This window comes from Rhinolophus sinicus, linkage group LG04, assembly GCF_036562045.2.
Source record: "Rhinolophus sinicus isolate RSC01 linkage group LG04, ASM3656204v1, whole genome shotgun sequence".
NCBI classification, from domain to species: Eukaryota; Metazoa; Chordata; class Mammalia; order Chiroptera; family Rhinolophidae; genus Rhinolophus; species Rhinolophus sinicus.
This window is the reverse complement of record NC_133754.1, coordinates 60,624,585-60,647,008: the sequence shown is the minus strand read 5'-3', so window position 1 is coordinate 60,647,008 and position 22,424 is coordinate 60,624,585. Positions and strand designations below refer to the sequence as shown.

Sequence of the window (22,424 nt, the reverse complement as noted above, 5' to 3'; positions counted from 1 at the left end):
GAGGTTAGGATGAAACTGCTGGGAACGCGCAGTGCCCTCTGGACAGACAGCCCTAGGGCCCATTCGTCTTGTTCCTTTCCGGCTGACATTCTCTCCCTTGTCACACAGCCCATATAAAAATGAAGCAGCAGCAATTTTTATTTGAGGGACCTAAACTGAAAATAGGTTTAGAACATAATTTAAAAAAATAAAACAGCAAAAGTAGCAAAAAATATATGACCTTTTTAAAAACATTTTCCTTTTTTTCTTTTTTCTTTGTTTTTAATATATAGCAACTGATGCCTCCCAGCCACCAGGAGCATCTTACCCAATGGGTAAATCTCTGGTAACGACCCTTTTAAAAAGACATGTAAATATATACTCAGATTTATACACTTTGTGTTTTCTTCATAGCTATATACAAAGTCCCCAGTTCGGGGCTGGGCCCCAGGGCCACGACACTGCTCCCAGCCTCTGCCTCCCTGTCCTCTGGTACCAGGTATTTGGTCAGCAAAGCAAATTAGTATCGGAATTAGTAAGCCACTGGCACCATCTATCTGGAGCAGAGGTCACCGTCAACTGAGGCCCGAAGCACTGACCTCCCCTCACTATACTGTAGCCCTGAGGACGAGGCACCTGCCACCAGAACACGGGCTTGCGGGTTACGGTGAAGCAGACAAACCAACACAAGGAAGCTCCGTCAGCTCGCTTGCATGTCTGCTCACCTCCCACTCCTAGGCCTCCAAGACAATGCCAGGTGGCAGGGAGGGGTGTTGGTCCAACATTTGGGAGGGAACAGAGTGGCCATCAGCAAGTACCTGCCTCTCTGTTCCTCTCTCTCACAAGCAGGTTGAGAGGAGGAGGAAGGAGAGAGGTGAGCTCAGTGGGATGAAGGCCTCAGGTAGGCGGCTGGCTCCTGCCAGCAGGAAAGGGGCAAAGGGGAAGGCAGTGAGTCCAGCGCAGCGTGGTGGCTGAGGGTTACAGCTGAGGATGGAGTCCGGGGAGGGGCAGTGCTGGGGTGCTAGTCAGCGTCGTTTGAGTCCGCCATTGGCAAGCTGGGCTGGGTGTCGGGGCAGACAGGGCTCCTCAGGCAACGGCTCATGTGAGAAGACGGAATCCTCCCCTGAGGAGCAGGTAGAGCTTCGGGTGTCGGGAAAGCTGGGAGAGTATTGGTCCAGGGGCATTGACAGGTCCAGATACTCCTGTGATAGGAGAGAGAAAGCAACAATGGAGCCAGCACTCGCCTCCCTGTGGCAGTATTAATTCACAGAGATGTACCTAACTGGTGATGACTGGAGGTCTAAGACGGGGCAGCCTCACCTGGTTGGAGGTCAAGGCCACAATGCGGTCCAGGTCTTCTACCAGCTGCTTGAAGGTCGGTCTCTGAGAGGGGACAGCGTGCCAACAATCCCGCATCATCATGTACCTGTGGCCGGATTGTAAGGCCAGGGGAGGAAGGGCGGAAGCAGAGATTAAGAAGCTCACGGGGGAGTGACTGTGGGAATGAGCAGGAAGGAAGGGCTGCTGTATCTAGTTAACACCTCTTCCTTCCTCTTCCCATCAAACCCATTATGCTCCCAGGGCCTAGCTCAGGACCTCAGGCATCTTCTCATGCTTACAGCTCATTGGTGCAGTTACTGGGCTTGTCCATACGATGACCCTCCTTCAGCAGCTTGAAAAGCTCCTCCACAGGCACGCCAGGATATGGGGAGCCGCCCAGAGTGAAGATTTCCCACAAGAGCACCCCAAAAGACCACCTGTGGATAAGCACAGAGCCTCTGGGTGTTACGGGCACAAAGCTAGGTACCTAGAGTCCTTTCCCTCTCTCTTTCACCAGCGTGTCAGATACTCATCCTGAACCCACCCTACCCCCAACACAAATCCTGAATTCCAAGGGGAATACTAGGAGACATTGCAGAGAATAGATTGGTTTTTCAGTCCCCAAGAACAAAGTGAATAGATATACAATGTTTTTTTCTGTTTTCTGAGATGGAAGGAGACCCTCATCAATCCAGAGGGGAGGACAGGACCCTATTGTACTGGACATTTTCTAACCCAAGTATCCCTGGCAATGGCCTATTTCAAACTCACACATCACTCTGGTGGGTGTAGATCCGGTCAAACAATGCCTCAGGTGCCATCCACTTCACAGGCAGTCGCCCCTGCAAGCAGCATGGGGAGGTTGGGGGTGGCCCAGGGCAGGGTGATCAGGGAATAAGGAGGGTGCATGTGGGATTGGACTTAGGAAGGAATGGGCATGTTCAGCTCATCCCACCACACTGATTTTCAGGCAACGCAACCTGCATGGGGTTACAGCAGAGAAATCTAAATGGGAGAGAGCCTAGCGCAGCAGAGCTGTGGACAGACGACATGCACCGAGTGGCCATGTCAGCACTTACATTGGTTGTCTTCTTATAGTAGTCGATGTGGTGAATGTCCCGAGCTAGGCCAAAGTCTGCGATCTTCATCACGTTGTCCTCTGTCACCAGAACATTCCTGGCGGCCAGGTCTCGGTGTATGCACTGTGGAGGAAGCCAGGGGAGGGAGAGATGGAATGCAGGTGAGGGCGGGTATAGGCTCTAGGGGTCGACGGCTGTCAGCACGTATCGGGGTCCAGCTGTCTGAGACCTTGTGTGCTACAGCACTCACTCTGCAGCTGGCAGGCAGGCCTTCTCCTGCCACACCACTCACCCGAATATTCTAGTTCCCTGGTAGAATGTTCCTCATTTCCACTTCAAACCCAGCCATTTGAACAGCTCCAGAACTCTCAGTCATTAGCAAACTCTCTGTATCTGCCTCTTTTCCTGGTCTTTCCAACTCTTTTAGCTCTGGATTTGTACTGGCAAAGGCTGAACCTTCACGCTTATGTCCAGTCTGTATAGGTATGTGCTCTCAAGCTGTCTCTCCAGCCATAGCATATCCATGCTGGGTTAGAGCCCAAACAAAAGAAGCATTTACTGAGCACTAAAAACTGTACTTAACACTCTCACACAACTTCATTTTACTCCCATAACCATTCTGATTTTGTATTTGAAGAAACAAAATATTACACAGCTGCCCAAGCCTGTGCAGAAAGTGGCAGTGTACAGATCTGAACCCCACTTAGTCTGACCCCCAAGGCCACAAGGCTACACTGGCTCTCCTGATGCCGACATTCCCTGAGAGCCTAAGACAACACATATAGTCAGTGCTCAATGTGTCTACGATGCCAAGGGATAGAAAGTCATAAGCTGGGGTACGAGGAGGGCCGTTCCCACCCCAACTTCACCCAGGAGAGCTGTCAGGTGCCGCACCTTCTTAGAGGCGAGATACTCCATGCCTCGGGCCACCTGATAAGCACAGGATACCAGGTCCTTGGAGGACAACTGCTCTTCGGGGTTGTGGCTGGGGTTGTAACAGTATTCCAGCCCAGGAGGCCTCCGGGCCTGCAAGTACTCCCGGAGGTTGCCCTTGGAGGCATACTCCACGATGACGTACAAAGGACCTGAAACGTGAGGATGAAGAGGCCATCAGGGTAGGCAGGCTGGTAAGCAGGTTTCACCTCACCTCGAGGAAACCCCACCATCAAGGGCACACCCTAACCTAACCCCCCGTTTAGGAAAAATCATCCCACCACCCAAAGAGAGTCAGGGAAATAATTCTTCCCAGTATAGTCCAGAAAGTTCCCACGCAGAGTTGGGGGTTAAGAGCCCTAATCTAGACCACAATTACTCATCTGTTTCTATCCACACACTGTGTTTGTGACTCTAGGTATCTGTCTTCTCAGATGAACACCAATGGGCATCAGCCCAGACCCCAAGAAATATACTGAAACTACTGCTAACCCTGCTGCTCTCCTTACTCCACTTCCGTAGCATGGCTGAGATGCCTGCTCACTGATAGCCCAGCTCAGTATCTTTTCCTTGACAGATACTGTACTTTGAGCGGCAGGCCCACGTTCCCATCTGAGGCCCTACACCAAACGGGGTGGGAAAGCCCGGCCTGGCTCAGCACCTACCATCCTGCGTGCAGGCCCCCAGCAGGTTGATGATGTTCTTGTGCTTCCCAATCATCTTCATCATCTCCATTTCTGAGATCAGGTCTGACAGGTCTTTCTCTGTTGCATCCGCTTTGCACACAAACCAGAGAAGGGGATGAGACTTGTTTACTTGGGAAGGGAGGGTGATAGGAGAAAAGCTAAGGGGCAGGGGATGAGGTGTATGCCCGAGGAGTCCCTTTTCTCCGGAAGTGGCTTGTCTCCTCCCCTTTTCATGTCCACATTTATTTTCCCTTCCCTCTCATGACAGCTGCTGTTGCAACATGTGGTAATGAGTGGAGCAGAGGACATGGTGGGGAAAATCAGCTAGCGATGGAATCTAGAATAAACACCCAACCATGACCCAGGCTGACCCCAAGGCACAAAGTGAGATCATAGCAATCTCGGGGTGCAGGATGCCTCCTCCACTCCCCGGCAACCCTAGGCAGACCGTGTAGCAGGTGTGGGCAAGGAAAGTGCACCACCGAGGGTGTTCCACTTGGCCCGAGGCCCACAGACTGCTCGGCAAGGGAAGGGATCATTTCTGCAAGGACAGAAACATCACTTACACTTCAACATCTTCACAGCCACCTTGGTCACACGGTTGGGTTTGTCCTTGTCCAGCCCAATGGCCTCCGCCAACACCACCTGCCCAAAGCAGCCCTCTCCCAGGGGTTTGCCTAAAACCAGTCTTTTGAGGAAACAAAGGGTGGAGTAAGTTGAGGCTGGTAAAGTTCAAATTTTAGAAGGGCACCCCATTTCCACCTGGCCCCATTTGACCCAGTTGTGAGTGGGAAGTGGAAATGATGCTTCCCGGACACATCTGGTGCACCTCCAGCCCCTAGAAGGTCTCAGTACAGCACCTCCCACCATGAGAATAACAAGCAGAGGACTGCCTCACAAGGTGAACTTAGAACATTACCTGTCTCGAGGCAGCTCCCAGCGAGGGTCTTCAGGGAGCTCATATTCAGAGACCCCAGCCAGCATGGGGGTTCCACTGGAGGAGAGACGTGAGGGCCGAACCAACAGAACCCCAGAGTTCATGGACGCACTGGAGTCAGCCGACACCTACAGAGAAGCGTGGGGTCACCCTTCTAGCGAGGGAGGTGGGGGGGGCGGCGCAGAGTCCTGCAATTCCTAGTCAGGACTTTCCACCAATGACAGATGAATGTATCTGTTACCTGATGTTCCTTCTCCAGCACCAAGTGGCAGAAAGACCACAGAAGGTCTTTGGACTTGTTTTTGCCACCAACTAGCCTTTCTTGGTTTCACTTTACTCACCTTTAACATGAACAGACCATAGCTACGTCTTCCATGCTGAATTTTATAACTTATCACTGCAATAACAGCCCTATCTCATCCAGATTCTTTGTGAAAATCCTGCCTCTGATTACGGATTCCTAACTCCCAAAGCACCTCCCGGAATGAACCCAGATCTACATGAACATTCCCTCCTCTCACATGCCTTTACCTTTTGTTCCATTGCCTTGGAGAATGGGAGGGAGGGCACACAGGAGAGAGAGGGCATTTTTGGGACCTGACTTAGGCCCTCCTCTCTGTCTTCCATCTCTAACCAGCCCTCGGGCACAGTTCAAACTTGTAATATCCATTGCACATTTGGCCCACCTAGGACTTTCTCCCAATCCGCGTGCCAGATTATGCTGGGCATATGGGAACCCAACTCTATGTGGGTCAGGACAGTCCACTGCCCCTGGCCCAGAAGCCAGAAAGCAACCCCAAAGCGGCAGGCTGGGGACAATGGACAGGGTGGGTGTTAGTGGGTCCTGGAGGAGCCCCTGGGGCACAGGGAGAGAAGGTGATGCAGAGCGTGCAAATCCCCTATCTACTTTCTGTTACCTGTCTGCGCAAAGGGATGCTCTTGGCCAGCTTGTGCACGGCCATCTGGCTGTGGAAGTCACTCTTCTTGGTGCCACTCTTCATCTTGTAGATGATGACAGAGCCCACCATGCAGGAGATGAGGAAGGCCCCTGTGCAGTAGATGATGATCTCCAGGTATAGGGGCGAGGTCATCACCGCCGGTCTTTCCTCCAGGGCTGAGTCAGTGTGAACAGGGTGTTAGTAGGCTCTGGGGGCCCAGCCCACTAGGGTCCCTAGCTCCTAGCTCCACCCATCTCCTTTCCTCTGGGAATCTGTAGGGCAGAGAAGAATCAAGCGAGGTCCTCGCTAGGACTGGGGTTCTGGCACTAAGCAGATCGGACATCTTAGGATCTTTGAGGCTTCCTGATCCTGACTTGAATCCCTCAAGAGGGATGGACTGGACCCATCTTGCTCACGAGTCCCATCGTCATTAATTCAGGAGCCCTCCTTGCTCAGCTGGACTGCTGGGCTACCAGGTACCCTGCAAGGGATAGCTGAGAAGTCCCTTCGTCTGGATGCCTTTCTCAGCCTCCTCATGGAAACACGGTCCTTTTCTGCAGTGCCTTCGCACTGTGGGCACACACATAATCACATGGGGACAGCTGAACTGCTTTCTGAGAGTCTTTTGTCTCTGATTGTCCCTGAGAGTTGGGATGGCACCTGGTTCATTTCTGTAGGCCACAGCACCTGGCATATAGTGGCATTCGCAGAATGAGGACAAACGAGGGCAGGAAGGAAGGGTGTGTCTGTGTCCTGACTTAAATATCTCACCTTTCACCTATGTCATCTTTGTCAAGTCAGATGTGTAAACATTTTCACCTAGCCAAACCACAGGCAAAACTGACTTAATTTCCAAACATGTCTTAGACTGCTTGAGATGAAAAATGCAAACTTTTCTGCAGTTCTTAAGAATGCTACTCACTGGCCCTGACTCCTAAAACAGTAGAAGGAAATGGTCGGGGGGCGTGTTTTACTCTTTTCTCTCATCTTCCACTTAGAATTTAAATTTACTCCATTCCCACAGAAGCCCATCCATTCGATCCACCACCATTCCCGTCCACGGAAGACCGGGAGGGTGTACATCCAGCATCACAGCACTGGCTGCGTGGAACCCTCCCCCCTCCACCAGCGTGAACATCCCTCTTCCCTCCACAGCCCTCCTCCCAACCCTCCCCTTTAAAAAACCCCAGCCAGTCACAGAGGCAGGCACCTGGGGGGCCTCCCCCAAGAGGCACCGGGTATGACCCCAACTGAACCCCAAGAGAACTTCCGGGGCCTGGCAAGGAGACAGCAGAGCTGATAACAAGAAGTGTTTGTTTTTCTCCTTCCCCAGTGTTGAGAAACAAAGACAACTGAGTGGGAGTACACATGGGACAAAGACAGTGACGATGACAAAAACAGAACGCTTCTCTGCCTCAGCAGGGGTGTTATCAGACCCTATTGGGCAAGCAGGGCAGAAGAGGAGAGAGGAGAAGCTGCAGCAGTAACAAGAACAGCGCAGCGCCCAACCCACATGCAGGACCTCAAAGAAGTAGTGACAACCAGCTCCGGCCCTGCAGTCACCGGCCCAGCACCCCGAGCAAGCTGCAGGCTCCTTCCTTCCCAGCCCAACACACAGACGTCCCCTCTCGGAAGAGGAGAAACGTCAGCAGCCAGGGAGGCTGAACGGGCACCCTCCCGCGCCCCACGGCTGCCTGAGGCAACTCCAGTGCACGGGGCTTGGCAGCATGGATCCTCTGACATCAGAGGTCGGCCGCACAGCAGGGTGGGCTAGCATTGCTAGCAAGCCTCTCTGTATTTACAGAGTCCTACCTTCAGTGAAAGGAGGAGTGGGGCCCTTTCTGAGACTTTTGGGGCTGGCAAAAAGGATCAGACAAATCAGGGATGGCTGCTAGACCCAAGGATGGAAGGAGCCTGCCCTGGAAGAGAGCCCGGCTGCAAGTGAAGTCCAGATCCCATGCATGCATTACATTGGCCAAGGGGAGAGCCAGATGCAGGTGTATAGGTGGGAGGCCTCCGTGTTCCTGCAAAACGAGGAAAGCTCCTGTGTGAGCCGAGAGGAATCAACCCTCCAGGTTGGAGAAATTGCTGGAGCCGCTCCTCTACGGCTCCCGGCTCTGTGTCTCCCCCCAGCCCCGCAATGCATGCTCCCCCCGTGCCCGTGGCAAGGGCAGGACATCGAGAGGAGAAGTCCAGTGTATACCTTCCAGAACGGTCAACCATGCAGAGTGATGGGAGAGTCCGATAGAGTTACCCGCCAAGCACGTATACTCCCCCGCGTCCTCAAAGGAGACATTCCTTAAGTGGAGCACTTCCATCTCTTTGTCGGTGGTATTAACTCCGGCAGTCTAGAAGAGACAATGGAAGCAAAATGGACAAGCACAGGACATGAGACCTCTACAAGACACAGAGAAAGGGAGGGAGAAAGATAAGGGGGCGAAAAAACCAGAGAAGAGATGCTCCCCAGCGTCTCCTTTGCAACAATGAACAAACAAAAACCACCAGGCAGCGAGACCTGTTAGAGAAAGAGCGTGAGACCCTGAGGGAGGAACTCCGGCAGACCTGAGACGACGGGGCTGTTATGACCCTTCACCAGACGCTGGCAGCCCCTGGCCCATCTAAGCATGCGGGCAGTGGGCAGCATGGAGAAATGGGGCCCAGCGAGTCGGGGGGCTGTTTGGTTTCAGGTAAAGAGAGTCAGAGGGCACACACAGGAGGGATGGACGGGTACTGCAGCGCCTCTCTCTCTCTCTGTCTCTCTCTCTGTCACACACACACACACACACACACACACACACGGCATGAGGATGGGGGCTTACACGGGAACGCCTGGTCCCTTCTCAGAGCCACTGCTCAAATCTTCAGTCTGCACATCATTCGCAACAGAGCCAGGCTGTCCTCATGAGTGCACATACAGCCAGGGAACACACAGAAGGCACAGAGGGGGCAGATACCAACACAGTACCAAACCAAACCAGCCTCCCAGGCCGGGTATTTTTCCATGGCTCTGGGCACTAGAAATACAGCAGGATAACAGGGAGAGTTGGGCGCTGGCTTCCCCACCTGCCCCAGCAGCTTGGGGCCAAAATCAAACTCCCAGCACAGGGCCCCATCCGTCTCCCCATTACCTTTTGCCACAGGTCTGGTGACAGTGAGCCACGCAGACTGGTTAGCTTCACCAATATAATTGGAAACCTTACACACATACTCCCCGCTCTGGGCCTCTGTCACATTGAACAGGGTCAGCACTTCCGCATCCGAGCTATTAATCCCCGAATGCTGGAACAAACCAATGACATGCCAGTCAGTGGGGCAAACTGAGATGTGCCTATACCTTGCTCCCATGTGAGGTGAAGGCAGGGAGCGAAGGCAAGGAAGACGTTAAGTGTGATTTATCATCTTTCCCTTTGTAAGAAGACAAGTTGAGTTCAAAAGTCCAAAACATTTGACAGCAAAATAAACCAGAAAAAAAAAAGTCACTGCCCCCAATCAAACATTCTGTTTGTATTAAACCCACGGCTCCAGGACTTGGGCAGAAATTGCGAATGGCCAGAGACAGTGGCCAAGGTCCAAAGCCATGGCCCCATTTCCTACACGGCAGTTTCAGCACCAGTAGTGAAGAGAAGGGATAGCCAGTAAATCTTTGGGACAGCCAAGCCAGGGGAGGATGAGGTCTAACTCTGGGACCAGGAGGTAAACCACTTTCCCAGCTTCTGGTTATTTCCTGTTGCAAGATCCACTGGAGAATTAGGCAATTACCTTCCCTGGATTAATGGAGCATCCAGGGACAATCAAATGTCTGGGAGTGAGAGGAAAAAGGAAGAAAATGCCATTACTCCTGATACTGCTTAGAATTTACCTATGGCATTTGCTTTTCTACCTCTACGTAAGCTGTGCCCTTATCATTCACCCCACTTGCCAGAAAGAATGTGACTTAGGAAACAGCGTGGAAACAGGGAAACGCTTGCTGGAAGGGCTTCGGTCCCGGGCAATGGAAAAAGCAGGAGTCCAAATGCCTTCCTTCAGTAGCTGACCCAAAAGCCTGAGCCACTCTCAAAGCTCTTTAAAAACCCGTAATGCCCCACCTACCTCCCATCGCGCCTCCACTCTGTGACCTGTCTCTAGTCCTGGGGAATGTGGCTTGTCCCTATTTAAGATGGAACATGTGCCTGAAGGGTAAAGGATGAGTCCCAATCATGGGAACTGAGGCTGAACACAGCACTTGGGCCCCGGGAGATATTGGTCTCCTTCCCAGCACCCAGCCCACAGAGATTGGGGCCAAGATTACCTTCAAGATCTGGACATAAGGCAGGTTGTCCGGACCAATCTTACTCCCATTCACCTCGATGTGCTTTAGCCACTGGATGTGTGGCTGGGGGTCACTGTACACCTTACACATGAACTCCACATTGCTGCCCAGGGCCACTGTCTTGTTGGCAGGCAACCCTGCCTGCAGGATGGGCCGGTGAGGGGACCGCTCTACGGAGGAAGGGAGAGGAGAGGCTTGTCAGGCCCTACAACGGTCTCCTCCTGGCCAACAGAGAGCATCTCAAAGACCACAAAGACAAGGTCACCACCCCTCAGCTTTCCCTGCGATGGGTGGTGCACTGCCCAGCCCCTCTGCTAAGCCCCTCGAACCTGAGTTGGGAGAAGGGACGTCCTCTCCTCAGACCCTAGGCTATGAGGAACCTCCTCCCTAAGGCAAACAACTCCACGTTTACAGGCAAAAGAAGTCTCCGTTGCCTTCATGGAGAACCCTATCTGATCCCACCCTCAGACCGACATTTCCTTAACTAAAATTATAGTCACTTAGACTCCTGCTGTTCAAAGCATGTTCCGAGAGCACAGCACAGCGTCACCTAGGAGCTTGTTAGAAATGCCGAACTGCAGACCCTGCCCCACACCTAACAGACCAGAAGTTTCTTTTAAGGCCATCTCCTCAAAACCAAGACAGAATGCTGGCTATAACTCTTTACCTTAAGAGCTTTAGAGAATGAGATTCAGAATGTGTAGAAGGAACGAACAGGATGCAGTTGGAGCACCCAGTTTCTCATGCGGTGCCCTGGAGTCAGCACAGGCCTGGAGTCTGCATGAACTAACAGCCTGACTCCCTGAGCCTCAGCGGGCTCCTCTGTGCCAACCCTGCAGGGGTGCCATGAGAAGCGCAGCTGATGTGTTTCAAGTGCCCAGCACACTGTTGGCGTTCATGAAGCAATAGCTACTATTAGGCTAAATTTAACATCACTACTGCAATCCCCTCCTGAGACTATCAACAGCAGCACCTTTCACTTTAACAATGAGTCATAGCACTATCTGATCCCCTCAGCTCTTATTTACAGATAAGAAAAGCACGGCACAAAAGAGGAAAGTGACGTGCATAAACTGACAGCTCTTCAGTGCCAAAGCCAGGCGGACTTTATCCCGAACTAAACCTGGACCCCATGGCTGTGTCTCGGCGCCCCTGCTCTCTTCCCTCTAAGCTCCTGTCGCCATTTGCATTCTTACCCACGACATCGAGCTGGTAGGTGTGGTTAATGCTGCCATACTCATTCTCCACAATGCAGGTGTAGTTGCCCTTGTCAGAAGGCACCACAGAGTCCATTATGATACTCCAGGTGGCATACCGGACCTGAGGGGAAACATGCCGAAGGGCTCCAGTGAGGGTCTGTGGGACAACACAGGCAGAAGCCACCTGGCAGCGTTGGTGCCCTGTGGCACTTACCCTCCAATCTGAGTCCAGAGCACACGGCCCGCCCGTGTGGCACCGCGAGGCATGGCCAGCCCGCCCCCAGCCCATGCACACTCTGAAAGAACACTTTAGGCAAACCGAGTGTGAGGAACTCTGGACGTCTGCCCCCAGCAGCTAAGGCCATGGTGATCTGGACAAAGGTGCCTTCCGCATGCTCCCAAATACTCAGGGAACTTTCCCCACTCTGTGCTCTATCCACACTGTTCCTGTGCTGGATCGGCTCCCGGCGACGAGTCTGGCCCTGTCTGCCCTTAATGTCTCATTTCAAAAATCATCTCCTCCAGCCCAATCTGTGATCAGAACTGTTCTCACTGTACCTCTAATGAAGCACTGAGCACAGCCTGCTTTTCATGACAGTGCTCAGGGACATCTGCCCTCCTACAAGGCTGGAAATTCTGTACGGGCAGAGGGCTCCCTGGTACCACTCCCAGCACACTGCTGTGCTCACAGCGTTTGGTGAATTAGTGTACAGTGGTTCCCGATTTTTCTCATCTCCTCTGCTTGTCTCATACAAGATTGAGAAAAGAGCAGCTGGATGAGATGGGAGAGAAACAGGGACTACAAGGTTGATCAGAGACTCTAAAGGGATTCCAATGGACATGTTCCTCCTACAGTGTAAATGGGCAGAGGACATGAACAGACAATTTACGCAACAGGAAATGGAAATCGTTTCTTAACAGTGAAAATTCTAAGTCTGTTTGTAAGCAAAATAACACGCAAGAGAACAATGGGACACTATCATCTATCAAATTTGTTGGCGAAAGTTATCATGAGCTTATCATTCTTATACTCTGGTATGGGAGGATGAATTAATTTTCCTTTTTAAGAGAGTAATTGTTACCATAATAAAATAAAATTTAAAAATAAAACCACACCCAAACTCATTATCGGCGTCATCCTCCATTAGAGCAAATATCACAATAAAATTTTATGTCTTCCCATCGTACTCTGAACTCTCTCTTGCCTAGTATACTTTCTGGAAAGACATGTGTTCAAGCAGTGTTCATGTAATAAATGAATAAGCGAATGAATAAATAAAATTACCTAATTAGCAGGGGAAAAAAGTAACCGGGTAATATGTATCAAGGCCTTACAAATGCTTGTGCATTGATCTAGTAACCTCACTTCTAACAATCTGTCCTAAGGAAGAACATTTAAAAATGATGACAAATATTTAAGTGCAACTACATTCATGGTAACATTAATTATAATATTGAAAAACTAGGAAACAACTAATAGCACAAATAATTCATCAAATTATGGGACAATTTAGTAATGGAATATTATTCAGTGATGAAAAATTATCCTTCAAACCCATGGCAAAAGATTCATGTTATAATGTCAACAAGTGACAAGATAAGAAGTTACATATACGCTGTAATCAACTATCTAAAAACCATATACATGGGGAAAAAGACCAAAAAAATTTCAACTTTATTTTCACTTGTTTGTATTTGAAAGTTTTCTAAAATGCATTACTTTTATAGTGACAAAGCCCTATTTGAAATAATTAAAGGCATATGATAAGGATTTTCTAAATCAACTTTGCCCGTTCCTTTTCCTCTAACTGTCATATATACACATACCTTGTAGCCTCCAATCCTGTGGTCAGGTTTGAATTCTTTGCCATTTTTCAACCAGCGCAATGTTGGGTTAGGAGTCCCACTGGAAGGGCATTTGAACTTCACTGTCTTGGCGGCTGGCACTGCATGCAATTTCTTTTCCATCTTTTCTGGGGACGTCCAGTACGGAGCCACGGCTGCTCAGGGAAAGCCAGGAGATAGGCAGGGGGCTGGTGAGGCTCAGGAGCAAGGGCCCAGGCCAGGACCTGGAGGCACCCCACCCCCTGCCCAACAACTGTGACCCATGCCCACACTGCCTGGGATGCTCGGAGGATCCCGCTGTCAAGCATGATGACCCCACATGCCCGCTTCTCCTCCCGACCTCCAAACAGCCAACCGAGCCTCCCACTTCCCGCCCAAACCCAAGTGCCAGGCCCGCAGGGCAGTAAGGTAGGAAACAGTGTCTCACGCATACGGTTTGGTTTGGTGTTATCTGTCTCTTTCTCCTCTGAGGAGGAGTCATCATCGTCATCATCATCCTCCGAGGAGGGGAGAGCATCTACGGGAAGGAGAAGGGGGTACTGAGGGCCCTCCAAGGGAAGAGGGGCTCTCTAGATTTCCACCCATATCAACAGCCACCCCCTAAACATAAAGGCCAACCCACTTATAGCTGAGCAGACACCCTCCCCATACTGACTCTCAGGCCCTTAGTGACTTCCCTTAGTGACTGTCTCTCAGAGGGATAGAAACAGTTCATTAAGAGCCAAACGCTTGATGCTTGTCCCCTTTCTTCCCCCAAACCAATGCACTGCCCCTTTCTGCCCAGAGCCATTACACCGGGCAGTTCCAGCAGGGGCAGCGGGTCCTCTGTAATTGAATTGCACCCTGCATTCAGAGGCTCGCCCCCCTGATGGAGCCACCCAGTGTGCTGGGTCTCAGGACTAGCACCCAGGGAGCCTGTCTCCTCCTTTGCCCTGCTAACCACTGGGAAACCCAGACAGATCCAGGCACACTGAGGCCAGAAACTATTTCCAAAGCCATGGGCTGAACAACCTACAGTCAGACTTTTTCTAGCATGCATCTGCTAAGGTTTGGAAGCTGCCCTTCTTAACCAGAGCAGAGAGGAAGGCCACTATACAGTCCGCAGCTGCCAACACTTCTCCCCTCGTAGCCATTCCTTTTAAGAGGCTTGACACATATGTGGTCACCAATCAGGGCTCATGCCAGATCCTTCTCCAGTCCTGGCTAGTGCTTTTGGGGGTCGGGAGGGAAATAAAGGAGTTAAGTCCCCATTAGGGGCAGGTTATAAAGGATGTCTGAGTGGAGGAAGTGCCAAGCCCGCACCCTACAGGTGCACAAATGGCATAAAGGAAATTTCAGTTCTACTTCATTTCATCCTGCTTTTGTGAAAGTCGCATTCTAAAAATGGCAGATTCCCAAAGTCGCAGAGCTCTAGGGTTCCCTGGCTGCCCTACTACAGCTCTAGAAGCTGGAGGACAGATGTTTTCCATAAAGCCTGTGGACATGGCGGTGCACCTGGATCCTTCCCCATCACAGTAGGGACCTCACAATGTATTCGGGGGCTCTAATCACTAAGCCGAGTACCAAGTCCAAATGGCAAGGGAATGAGAAGATGGAAGCTGGCTGAGCCCCCACATAGCACCCTGGAGATGTGGGCAAGTGGTGCTGGAACAATCCGGGTCTTACTGCCCCCAGAATATCAGCAATCACCTCCAAGGTCGATCTGGAGGCACGACCTGGTCACCCCCCTGAGAGCTAAGCCGCGCGGCGGGCAGGGAGCAATGTTAGTGGGCAGCAGTTTCTGAAGCAGAGTGGGGGCAGATCATGGAAGGGGAGGAGGTTCGCCTCCCCCTGAAACTAGCAAAGAAGGTGGGAGGGGTGGATCCAAGGAGAGGGTGAGGGCAGGGCTTTGCTACCAACCTGAGACATTGACGGAGAAGTAGGTGGTGTCACTGCCTGAGGGGCTGCTGGTCACGCAAGCGTAGAGGCCAGAGTCGGTGGGCACAGAATCCCGCACCTCCACCTCCTCCCCTGTGATGCGGGTACGGTTGCTTTCCACCAGCTGCACCCCGTCCCGCAGCCAGTTGATGCTCTGGACATCGTCCCGCAGCCGACAGCGAAGCTGCAGCAGGTCACCAGGGTGGACCAGGAAGGACTCCACTTCCACAGGGGCTCCCCAGGGCTGGGCTGCAGCCACCCACAGGGACCAGGAAGAGGAACCAAGGGACCGGAGAGGAAGAGAGGGAGAGGGAAGGAGGGGAGAGACAAAGGGAATTACGCTAGCTGCACTGAGCTGCCATATCCCGGGGCCACAAAGCTGGGGAGGTGGGGACTGGAACATGGGTCAGTGAGGAAAAGGATGGCTACCTGGGAACCCCCATCTCTTCTTCTCTACCCACCTCCTCCAGAGGTTCAAAGGAAGAAAGAGGCAAAGTTAGGAAGCAGCTGCAGCAGCATTAAGCGGTTCACATTTCATTTCCCTCCATCCTAGGGGACAAGGCCAACTCTCTCCAGGACTTCTGTATCCAGAGTGCCCCCTCCCCACACATTTAGTTCTTTGCCAAAAATGGCCACTTCCCAGAGGAACACCCCATTTCCTTTTGGCTATGTCAGCCTCACCTCTTTCCCTACTAACAGGTAAAGAAACCCCACCCCTCAAAAATCCAGCAGCCCACCCCAAATTGAGAGAAGGCAATTTCTCAACCGGTGGCTCTGGGTTCAAGTGATTCAGCAGGGGGTTCTGGCGCCCCAATGAGTCAGATGCATAAGATGCATTTCGGGGAGCGACAGCCCAAGGAGAGGTCAGCTCAGGGGAGCCTCTAGCTAACAGGTGTCAGGCCAGAGGATTCAGAGCTTTTGCCTATATTAGGAACGGAGGCCTGCAGCTGCCACCAAACCCACACTTGTGCTGGCAGCCTAAGCCAGTGCACACAAAGCTCCTTTCTCCTCATCCCACTGCACGGCTCCCTCTCCCAAGCCTCCCACCTTCCTCTCCCTCTCCTCTCCCCCAACACACTGTCATGCATGTCCAGTTCCCCTTAACTCTCTTTCCCCAGAGCCAGGGAGGTCCACAGCTCACAAGGTCTGATGAGACCCCATCCATACATCCATCTCTCTCACGATCAGCAAACTCCACACTCAGGCTAACAAGAAGGGCTGAAGCCAGACACACCTCAGAGTCCACCATGCAGGGCTGTTACCCATCTCCTGAGCATCCCCCTCTTCACTAACAAGGGGCAAAATCCAGTTTCTATTTCCCTTCAGGAGGTAAAGGAAGCCTTATTTCTCACCACCGGTCCACCATCAGAGGCTCACCTCCTCATGCAACCCCACCCCGTGGCCCTGCAGGACTTGTGTCTGCCTGGCTCTCTCCACTCACCCTCTGATTCTCAGCCCAGCTAGTAACTCTGCCTGAAGCCTTTGCCCACTCCCAGTCTAAGTCTCTAAGTCAGGTGAACTCCCACTACACTTGTCACACTGAAGGAAAGTCCCCTTTCTCAATTCACTTGCGAGGGTGGGAATGTATTGTATTTACCTTTAAATCCCCAGCGCCTACTACGGTGCCTGGCACACCAGAGTTGCCCAATAAATGCCTGCTGGATAATGCAATAATGACCCCTGCAGTCACACGGTTCTTGCTTGTCTTCCTTTCTAAACTCCCTTTCCTCCTTCATTACCGTCATTTTCAAAGAACGCATTCAGAAGTGCTAAAGGGGTTTCAGCTAGAAACCTTACAAATGAAGAAGTGGGCATCCTGGACGGCAGATGGTACTAGGGAGTTTTCCTCAGTGGGGCCCCGAATGAGGCTGAGGGGTTAAGGCTGCAACCCAAGGGCTCTGTCTTAAATATTGGGTAAATACTGAATCATCAAAAAAGGGGGGTTGCTGCTTTAAAAGGGTTTGGAAACCACTAGGTTAGTGCTCGTTTATTTTAGTGAATCAGGTCAAGAGGAGCTCCGACCACAAAGGTGAGCAGACCGCACAACTGATTAAAAATAACCTTTTGTGGGTCTTAAAAAGAAGGTATTCTTTCCATTTTTAATGGCTTGTGGTTTTGCCAAAAGAAGAAGAAAAGCAGTTCAGCCTCAACCCTTCAGGAAACAGCAGACACTCCTATTGATCCAATCTCATTTCCCTTCAATGACCTCACAGATTAAATATTTTGTAGCTCGTGATCTGTACCAGCCGTTGGTCAAACAGTAAAGTTAGTCAACTCAAATTCTTAGCTTCGGGTATCACAGCCTGTTTTGACAGGTCCCAGAGACCAAAAGGCGGCAAGTAGAACACGGGCATTTCCCCAGGACAAAGCAGCAAAGGGACACTAGCTCTGCTGACACCAGCTCTGGCCAACTGTGGCTTGGAGCCCTAACTTCCCGTTCATCCTAACCAGGTTGTGCAAACAAAACTCTTCTCCATGATCTGTAAAAAGCTTCAAAGCCTGCTTTCTTGTCCCTGCCCCTGATGTTCAAACTCACCCTGATGCTCCGCCTTGATGCGCTGTGTCCCATTATTCTCCTGATCAAGACCCTACACTGTACAGGATAAAACCGAAACCCCTGCCTGGCATCCACGGCCTCTCACCATCCGTTCCCACCTCTCCATGCAGCTTCTGCTTCCTACCTTCCACTCCAAGTCTGGCTGTTCTCTGCATTGACTGCATCCTCCTTTCACAACAGAACTAACTTCTGCTCATGGCTGTCAGCCATCTCTCTAGCGTCCCCGGACCCCACGCTGCTCAAAGTGCACCATCAGAGATATGCAGAAGCCTCCTGTTGGCACTAGTATGTCTACCCTAATTTTCTGTACAACAGCTACTGTCTGAATCACACAAATTTGCATTCAATTACACATCATCTTGTATGTTTCTTTTTTTAAAAACACCTTTATTGAAATATAATTCACATACCATAAAATTCACCCATTGAGAGCATATAATTAAATGTTTTTTTGTATATTCACAGTTATGCAACCATCACAATTAACTTTAGAACATTTTTACCACCCCAAAAAGAAACCTTGTACGTGTTAGCAGTCACTTATCATCTCTTCCCCCTCTCCTCTGTCTAGGCAACCACTGAATTGCTTTCTGTCTCTACAGATTTGCCTATGTTGGATATTTCATGTCAATGAAATCATATCATATGTGGTCTTCTGTGACCAGCGTCTTTCATTTAGCATACTCTCAGGGTTCTTCCATGCTATAGCATATCTCAGGACTTCATTCTGTTTAATGGCTAAATAATATTCCATTGTATGGATATACCACATTTTACTTATCCATTCATTGGTTGATGAACAGTTGGGTGGATTGTTTCCTGTCAAAAGTGTCCATGTCTCACTGCTCCTAAGAAATAGCAAGCAACTCAGAGCAGGATGGACTGTTATAATTTTCCCACAGTGCCTAACAATGTCAGAAACAAAGAAAATACTCATTGGGTCATGAATTGAACTTAGCACCTGGCAAAGACTAATTTTAGAGGAACCCCAAATCAGCCACTGGTTCTTGAGTTACAGGGGTTTTTCATGGCTAATAGGGCTCCTGTATGCCGAAGTCTCCATTTACAGAGAGGGGATAATGCCACTTTCTTCCAGGAGGTGATGGAAAGATAACCAAGCACTTACTGGTTTTACTGGTGCTGACCATCTGTGTCAGCAACCTGAAGAATGGCCCTGACCTGTGGAGTCCTATGGAAGGCAGCTGATGGGAGACAATCACCGCTCACTGGTAGCCTGCAGCAATCAAGTCACTACACTCCATTCTCTTTCGGTCTTTCCAGTGTCCTCATGTATGTGCTCAAGCAAGGAAAGGCCCCTGCATCTGTGGCTCCATCTTTCCTGAGCTGGCCTTTCTCTGGTCAAGACCAGTGGGCCAGGGCTACACTTGTTAGGTGTCAGTTAGCAAGAAAGGAGCTAACTGATCCCTTTACTGGACTGGCCATGAAAGACAAAGGAAAGAAAGCCAGTGTATTGCTCAGCCACTTGAAATCAACGTTCCAACTCTTGGAGAACTTATTCACCGGAATGAGGGTGCTGTGAGGGAAGCAGCAACCACAACACTTGCTTTATGTGTCTTGTTTCCTGAGAGACGACGTGGGGAATGGAGGCCAGAGGACATTTGGTATCCGGATTCCATGGTGACTTAGTCGGAGGCTGAAAATGTTTGGCATGAGTCAAATTACAATGTTCATTCACTCTCACAGGCGCTAGATGCAATGTGTTCCAAGTGCATTGTGGGAAAAAGGTGCATTGTGCTTCAAGGTCCACAGTACAGAGTTACTATTATCATCACCGGGAGAGGGAAGGTTAGAGTTAGGTTTGATTTAAACATGCTTAGAGGATGAAGGCCATCAATGCCTCAGAGAACTCTCCAGAAAATAGGATAGAACAAAGGCTCTGTTTAGCAGCCGGAATCGGAGACTGAGGAAGCCTCTGGTACTGAAGCAGTTTCCTGGGACAGAATAGATGGCAAGTGGAAGGCTGCGCAGGCTAGACGGGTACCCCTTTCGTGGGAGTGAAAGGGGTTCACACGCTGATCACCAGTCCTACGCCTCTTCTCTAATGGAGCCTCTCCATCCCTTCAGGGGAAACAAGGAGTAGCTGGGGACCAGCTAGTAATCAAGGACCAGCTAGAAAGACAGAGAGGTGGGGGCTGTGTTTCCCATGGTGTTCTCAAGTCGAGGCACAGGAGAGTTAATGGAGCCCCGCGGAGTCCCTCTCCCTTCCTACTTTCCTCCAAAATACCACAGCTTTGTCATTCCCCAGAAGTCCACAGGATGCAACATTTTGCTTATGGCAGGACTAGCCAGACCCCTGCCACAGTCACCTCGCAGGTCGATCCAAGTTCTAAGTCTCTGCGTCTCTTGCTAGGCACGGGCATCATGAGGGGAGGGGGCATGACGCGCTGAGGAGGCCCAAACCCATAAAAACCTTGCTATTCTTATGAGAAGATGAGACCCCAGTTCCCCCAAATTCAAGAAAATGGGGAACTTTCTTCAAAATAGCTATCATTAGGTGCCTCTGTGAGCCCTTGCTACTGTACCAGAAACAGCAAAGAAACAGCAAACCTGGGCCTGGTCCTAATGCGGGTGATCAGATTTACCTAACACCTTGGTACGTATGAAGCACTTTGTATCGCAACACGAGACAACTGGAGAAGAATGTAAGATCCCAGTACAGGAGACCCGACACAGGCTCTGAGTAGTTACAGAACTTAAAAGTATCAGTGGTCAGAGCAGACAGCAGTGTTCACAGCAGAGGCGGGACGTAAGGGTGAAGGAAGAGGGGAAACAAATAAGGATTTAGATTGGAAGTGAAAACTTTGGGAGAAGCAGAAAAGGTAAGGTGCTTATGAGCAGGAGTGTGCCTTGGGATGAGGGGGACTGGGAAACGAGATCACACTCTATGGCCTGTGTGGAACAGAAGGTTCACGAAAATAGTAGAAAAATAATGATTTCACCTTGTAAGGTGGGGAACAGAACAGAACCACTAACAAAGTCCCAGGAACACATTTCTCTGCAGAGACTATGAATGCAGGCCATTCATGCCACATAGACAAAAATATACCTGAAAATGTATTTCGAAACACCACTTCTCCAGCCCTGGTCCCATCACAGCCACTTCGGTCTGGAAGTTATCCATCCCCAAAACCCCATGACTTAACATGAACCCAGTGATGAAAAACAACATATTTGCACAGCACTTTGCAATTTACCATGTGCCTTCCCATATATTTTCTTGGGATCATTAAACAACTCTGAAAATGGTAATACTAATGCTGGCCAATAATTTACAGCATGTTTACTACAATATATCCCGCATACTGCAATGGCTTTTAACACAGACTATCATTTAATACACACAGCAACCCCATGACAGTGATACCATTATTATCTCTCCTCTGCGGATACAGGAGCTTACTGTGTGCCAAGCACAGTTCTCATCTAATCCTCACAACCACCCTGTGAAGTACACACTATTATTTTCCTCATTTTTTACAGAGTGGACACTGGGGCACAAAGAGTTTGTGTGTGTGCCCAAGATGGCCCACCTCGCTTGGCCACCATTTAAACCCAGGTGGCCCGGCTCTCCAGAATTCATACACATCCAGATCCCAGGTCCACCGCTTGGAGAGGTAGCCTCTACCTTTACTGTGTCTTTGCACTCCTTGACTTCAGAAAAGTGACTGAAACCCTTTCTGTTCAGCCCACTGATCCTGTCAAACGGCACCAATATCTCCTACCTTCGCCCATGGGATTCTCAAGTTGGTTGCTTTGGCCCTATCCTCCCTGTCTCATTCCCTCAATTTCCTCAGCCCCACAAGTACTACCTTATAACTTAGTGCTTTTAACTTATAAATGCACCTTCCTGTTCATGTTCATCTACCCTTTAAAGTTGAGCAGGTGTGAGTGTGCACATTTGGCAGGTGAGGAAATTGGGAGGAGAGGGAGGGTGGACTTGGGGCTGATAATAATGCCCTATTTGGTATGGCACTTGATACTCCACAAGGCATGTCAACTCATGTTCATTTTATTCCTGTTCATTTCCATTTAAATATGAGAAAATGGAGGCTGAGGGATTCCTCTCAAAGTCACAAAACAGGGATCAGCATTGCTTCTAGATGCTGGGTCCTGGGCCACTCCACAGCATCTTCCTTCTCACAAAGCACGTGGCAGAGTGATGACCCACTCAGGTACTTACAGCTCTGCCTCGGCCACAAGTAGACAGCACAGCCCCTCCTTCCCTTCCTGTGTCCCTGGCTCAATCCTGGATCAGTCACCGGATACCTCACCATGTCCCAAGCCCCTCACCCTTGATTACAGCTTACAGCTGAGCTGATGACCTCTGATGACCTCTGCCTTACTCCACTGAGAAGATTAAGAACGTTAGGCAAAGGGGCTCATCAGCCGTACTGTTGGGCCAGCTCTTCTGATCACACATCCTCAGGCTGTCCCAACTCTCAAACCCTGACCCCTCTATATGGGCACTCTGCATCCCATCCCCTCACACTCCTGAGAGCCTGTTTCAATCTCCTCCAGAATCTGGAGCCTCTCGACTATCTCCCCTCCCCCACCTCAGCTGTCCAATCTCCAGGTTCCGCCTCTTTAGCCAAGCCAATGCCCTCACTGCCCCTTTTATTTTGCTTTCTCCTACCAAAAGGACTGTGCTTCTCCTAAAATGCCTTTCTCCTCCTATCACTCCATCACTTCCTAAGACTTCCTCAA

General features: G+C 50.5%; 1 protein-coding gene across 17 annotated transcripts in view; it reads right to left on the bottom strand.

The window, feature by feature from the left end:
- Nucleotides 1–114: 114 nt before the first annotated feature.
- The window catches only part of FGFR1 (fibroblast growth factor receptor 1), a 46,204-nt gene continuing 23,894 nt past the window's right edge, over nt 115–22,424 (bottom strand). For 2 of the 17 annotated variants that reach the window (XM_074329638.1, XM_074329639.1), the window contains exons 3-18: nt 15,125–15,391; nt 13,653–13,742; nt 13,208–13,380; nt 11,378–11,501; nt 10,161–10,351; nt 8,076–8,220; nt 5,846–6,048; nt 4,917–5,062; nt 4,564–4,685; nt 3,977–4,087; nt 3,273–3,463; nt 2,379–2,501; nt 2,071–2,141; nt 1,599–1,736; nt 1,300–1,405; nt 115–1,181 (exon numbers count right to left, since the gene is read on the bottom strand). In XM_074329638.1, the coding sequence (XP_074185739.1) occupies nt 1,005–1,181; nt 1,300–1,405; nt 1,599–1,736; nt 2,071–2,141; nt 2,379–2,501; nt 3,273–3,463; nt 3,977–4,087; nt 4,564–4,685; nt 4,917–5,062; nt 5,846–6,048; nt 8,076–8,220; nt 10,161–10,351; nt 11,378–11,501; nt 13,208–13,380; nt 13,653–13,742; nt 15,125–15,391 (2,378 nt within the window). In that variant the 3' untranslated portion in view covers nt 115–1,004. Of the gene's footprint in view, nt 1,182–1,299; nt 1,406–1,598; nt 1,737–2,070; nt 2,142–2,378; nt 2,502–3,272; nt 3,464–3,976; nt 4,088–4,563; nt 4,686–4,916; nt 5,063–5,845; nt 6,049–8,075; nt 8,221–9,000; nt 9,152–10,160; nt 10,352–11,377; nt 11,502–13,207; nt 13,381–13,652; nt 13,743–15,124; nt 15,392–22,424 lie in introns of all 17 variants that reach the window. The other 15 variants (XM_074329634.1, XM_019748093.2, XM_074329637.1 and 12 more) reach the window with 12 other exon arrangements.